This window comes from Antedon mediterranea, chromosome 4 (assembly GCF_964355755.1).
Source record: "Antedon mediterranea chromosome 4, ecAntMedi1.1, whole genome shotgun sequence".
NCBI classification, from domain to species: domain Eukaryota; kingdom Metazoa; phylum Echinodermata; class Crinoidea; order Comatulida; family Antedonidae; genus Antedon; species Antedon mediterranea.
In genome coordinates this window covers 1722917-1727702 of record NC_092673.1, presented here as the reverse complement: position 1 = coordinate 1727702, position 4786 = coordinate 1722917, and the positions used below count along the sequence as shown (strand labels likewise).

The 4786-nt window shown below is 32.5% G+C and overlaps 1 protein-coding gene across 1 annotated transcript; it reads left to right on the top strand.

Moving 5' to 3' along the window:
* The first annotated feature begins 352 nt into the window (after positions 1-352).
* LOC140047511 (uncharacterized) lies at positions 353-4355 on the top strand. Its single transcript, XM_072092553.1, has 2 exons — positions 353-1105; positions 2765-4355. The coding sequence occupies exons 1-2, from the start codon at positions 607-609 to the stop codon at positions 3211-3213; spliced, it is 948 nt and encodes a 315-aa protein (XP_071948654.1). The 5' UTR covers positions 353-606; the 3' UTR covers positions 3214-4355.
* The last annotated feature ends 431 nt before the right edge of the window (positions 4356-4786 follow it).

Here is a 4786-nt window from a genome sequence, read left to right as displayed (position 1 = left end):
AAGATAACGCTACCAATCGCAGGAATCCCGTAAACCATTCATTAAAGTTGATCGTCCTTACTTCCACCAATTAGTACGGTACTTAATAAGGGTGTACACCAGTGATTAACCTTTCAGAAACAAACATCACCTATGTTAATGTTCTACTCACCTTAATCAACAGAAGTTAACCGCTAAGGTGTATTGCAGTAGCCAATCAGCAAGCGTCAAACGATCAGAATTAGCTATCTCCCTCCCATCGTCTTCGGAGACCTATTGAGTCAATTCAAAGTACACGCGTCAATCTTGCTATTTCGTGTCATGTATAGTGAGTGATGCGTAGTAATGAATAATTGATATAATCAAAAAACCACTGTCTTCCATGTACACTCTAAATACCCTCCAATTATAAGTGACTTGTGCTAGGATACCGTCTGATCATTCTTGATGAGCCACTGGTACAACAGCGGTTTTAACAACAACAGGAGTTCATTTAACAATTATTCGTCGCGCCGAAAACACGTTACTACACACGTTCTGATCATATCAGCTTAGAAAAGCTATTTTAAAAAGTTTTTTAAAAAACTTTATTCAAAAATTTTTCGCTTTGGAAATTATTTTTCCATTATGGTTGGATCACAGGCAGCAGAGAGTTCGTCGACACCGTTTTCAATTCTTGATATTTTAGGTAAAAAATCGGATGGCCGTGTTTGTAATAGGACTAAAATACCTGAACAGAGAATGCTTACTTCTTCAGACGTGAGGCGGAACGGTTTAGATACTGGAGTCAATCCATACACCTCTTTTTCTCCAATCTCGAAAACATCTAACAACGATAAATCTGTATTAGAACATACTTTACAGCAAAGATTAATGTCCAAATTAAAGGATAATGAGCTAAGCCTACCTGATAAAATGGAAGAGGAGGAGAATATGGATGAGTTACCCGAAGCAAGAACAGGCGTAGATACTGTGTCTACGTACCCATCGGCAGATTGTAGGACAGGCTCTGATACGGTGTCATCAACGTACCCTTCAGAATCAACATTAGATGACCGAATTTCTATTATTGTTGATGACGAGGATGAAAATTCTATTTCAAAAGCAAACGAATCTGAAAGTGAAGGTAAGAACATAAATCATTATCATAATAAATGTCATTATTTATTGTTGTTTAAAATAAATATAACACTGATTAAGCCTAAGCCCATATTGTTATATAGTTATTATATAAAATCAGTTTGAAATTGTATTTTTGGTTGGTAAACCCGATAAAATAAAATTATCAATTTCATTTTAAGAAACATTCATTTTGAGGTCATTCAAACTCATTTTTGTATTAAAAGTGGGTTCATTTTAAATAAATTCATTTTATTTATTGATAAACGGAGTCACTAAATAGTACAAACGTTTCATATAGGCCATTGGTTAAGTTCCTAAAGTATCTAAACATAATTATATTATAAGATAAACGTATACCTATTAATATTATAGGTCTACTATAATAGAAAAATCATTACATTCTAAACAAAAATCTAAAACAAAGTTTAATTCTTCTGAAATACTCGTATTCCATAGACATTGACCTGCTATTGACAATTAGTACAAAATGATTGGGGTTTTTTATTTACTTTAAAAGATCTTATCATTAAATTAATTAATGTACACATACATTATATACAGTATGTCTTTTAAAAGAAAAAAATTCCTTTGCTTGAGGTCGTTATTTATTTGTGGTGTTTTAAGACTGTTAGTTTGATGTTTTTATCTAGTGTGTCTATTTTAATTGCTATATTATATATCTTGTTGTATAAACAAGAGTGTGATTAAATAAATAATAAATAAAAAAAATTATTAACACTTTTACAACAGTTCGTTAATTCTCCAAAAAAATAAATAAATAAACGTCTTATCAAACACTGTATAAATAAAAATAATAACTGTTTTATATGGCGCGCCATAGTTTTGTCAGACGATGAGTTTTCATATGTCGTCTGCTTATATAAGCGCGCGGTTTACATCTTTATTACCATGCTACAGGCAAGTAAGCGTGTAATTGATATTTCCATATTATTTCCCTAACTTACCACCATTCACATTCCGATTGTATAAGTTTGCTATCTATTCACCAGTCAGCTGTGATATCCAAGTTTACTTCACTCAGGCCCACACACGAGATAATGTTTTAGGTCATAAAATGCACATTCTGATATGATAATAAACATATTTTTACACCTGGATACGATAAAGGTAGTAAAGTAAAGAGGAAAATACAATAATCAACAACACGGTCATCGAATAACGCCTTTAAAAAAAAAATAATAAATAAAAATCATATAGTTTAACATATCTTATTCTTTTGCTTAGTTAAAAAAAAAATATTTTTTGTACTATATGATTCTTCCAAATGTTCATTAAAATCAGAAATAGTATAAATGAATTAAGTTAAAACCCATATTATTCATTGTTAAACATTGTTTCTTGGTTGCCGACGATAATTGATAATAATACCACATTGTTTTGCATATAGTATGCTTTTTATCAGTCAAATTTAGTTAGTTATATATCATTTTAATGTATTTCTTTTAGGCCTACCTTTATTTTGCATTGTCACTCCGGAAATAAGCTTTAGATGAGTGGAAACGTTGATTATGATGTGGTCTGAGAATCTTTACATCTCTCTTGATAATGCTAACAAAGTGGTCCCCTGTGTAATATTAGAATTTAAAAAACCTGGACGTATACGTCACACTTTATTATTCCTATTTAACTTTACTTTTTACAGGTAGTGATGACTCAGCTTCTAGCCCACGATCCACATCCTTAAAGCCGAGGAAGAAGAGGTCCAGGGCAGCCTTCTCTCACGCTCAGGTGTTCGAATTAGAGAGACGTTTCAGCCATCAGCGCTATCTATCAGGACCAGAAAGAGCAGATTTAGCGGCTGCGTTAAAACTTACCGAGCAACAAGTCAAAATTTGGTTCCAAAACAGACGATACAAAACAAAACGGAAGCAAATTGCTGCAGAACTCATGACTCCTCCCGCCAAAAAAGTAGCAGTCAAAGTATTGTATAGTGACGGACCAAGACTGTTTTACTCAGATATCCCAAGTGTACCACAATGTACACCGTGTGGTCTCGGCCCTTCACCGTACTGCACGAGTGTACCTTATCCGTTCTGGGGGCAGGTACCCGTACCACACTTTGGAAGCATCCTACCTGTATTCGGCAAATAAAAACCAAAAGATATTTGATATGTAAATAATTAATTAATTAGTGTACTTATAAATATATTGTAAATTTGTACATATAGAAATTATAGACATATGAGAAAAGAATCTATCAATGTACATGTTAATTTAAGCGAGTGTTTGAACGTACGACGTCAGGACTTAGTGTTGTATTTGTTATGTGCCTAATTGTTCTTGTTAAAAATCGACAAGTTGTTTAATATCTAAATAACTATTATTTTATAGGCCTAACTCTGAAATTATTATGCCCGTAGTATAATAATGAATATATAAGGCTGTTTTTTACAAAAGTTTAGGCCTAAATGTGACGTGACTTTTGTGCGGCCTAGAGAAAAAAAATTGCCGAAATAATGATGGCGAAATTGTGGCCTATAAATTGTCTACAAATGCTAATAAGCGTACAATGTGAATTGTACTATGCTATTTGAAAAAAAAGTGTTTATTTATTTAAAAATTATGGAATATTATAGACAGTACTTCTTTGACCAAGTTGATCAACCTTGCATATCTAAACAATTCAAGAGAAACAATTTACAAGAGACGAACAATTATCAGTTGAATAAAATTATTTTACCATAACAGTATTAATTGGATATAATAGTATTAAACGACAACACTTCATGCATTTGAATAACTGTTATATTGTACATCTTAATTATTAATTCAATATTCTTTTTAGATCACGTAATGGCCAGGTGCAAATTATGGTTTAAAGGTATTATTTCGAGTTTTCGTAGTAGAATGGTTCCCTGTATGAGTTCTTACCGTTGGCTATTATATGCGGTTATATTTTCACAAGTGGAAGCCAGCGTGAACACTGTACCATTAACATAAAGACAGTGGAGTTGAGTAACCAAAACTGTTAAGCTTCACACCTTTAGCTGTTTAACGGTGTTATAGAGCGCTTATGTATTGTGTAGAATCTTTCAGTCTGGGGTACATTTCTCATTAGTTTGAATCGCTAATTAGGAGCAATCGTCCCAGACAAGCTTTGACCACATTTTAAGTGAAAGCTCTTAAAGCCACAGTAAAAATAAAGTATATTTTATACAATTAAATACACATGTAAACCGTAAAATATAAACATTCAGTTTTAGTAATGATGCAATCGAGAAATAAAAGTTACAATAAACATCAGTTAGTGGTATTTTGTTTTTGTTTTTCCGTATTCATTTACTCAGTTGGAGTTTTCCGTTGATCGTGCTCAACACTTTGGAAACTTTAACCACAACCATGGATACGCCCATGACGTGTGTGGCCAGCCTCTATCAAAATAAGTTATTGTTTTAACCAAATTATGTTCAACGTATGTTATGTTCATGTATTCCGTGTTATCGTGTGTCATCTAGCTGGGTATTGCCCAGGAGAATCACAGAAAATTGTTAAAACTTCTGAATAATTGTTAATATTGAACATTCTAGCCTTATAACCTCCCTCTAGAGATTTTAATACTCATACAAAAGGAAACAAATTGTTCAGTTAGGTTAAAGAATTTAATGACCTACGTATTAATGATGTCAAACATTACACGTAACCTTTAAAAAACTTGATTGGACAT

Excerpts from the sequence above, each read along its gene's own strand:
- LOC140047511 (XM_072092553.1), top strand. The coding sequence starts at position 607 with ATGGTTGGATCACAGGCAGCAGAGAGTTCGTCGACACCGTTTTCAATT. Across the intron at positions 1,106-2,764 it reads AAACGAATCTGAAAGTGAAG|GTAGTGATGACTCAGCTTCT; the intron begins GTAAGAACATAA and ends TACTTTTTACAG.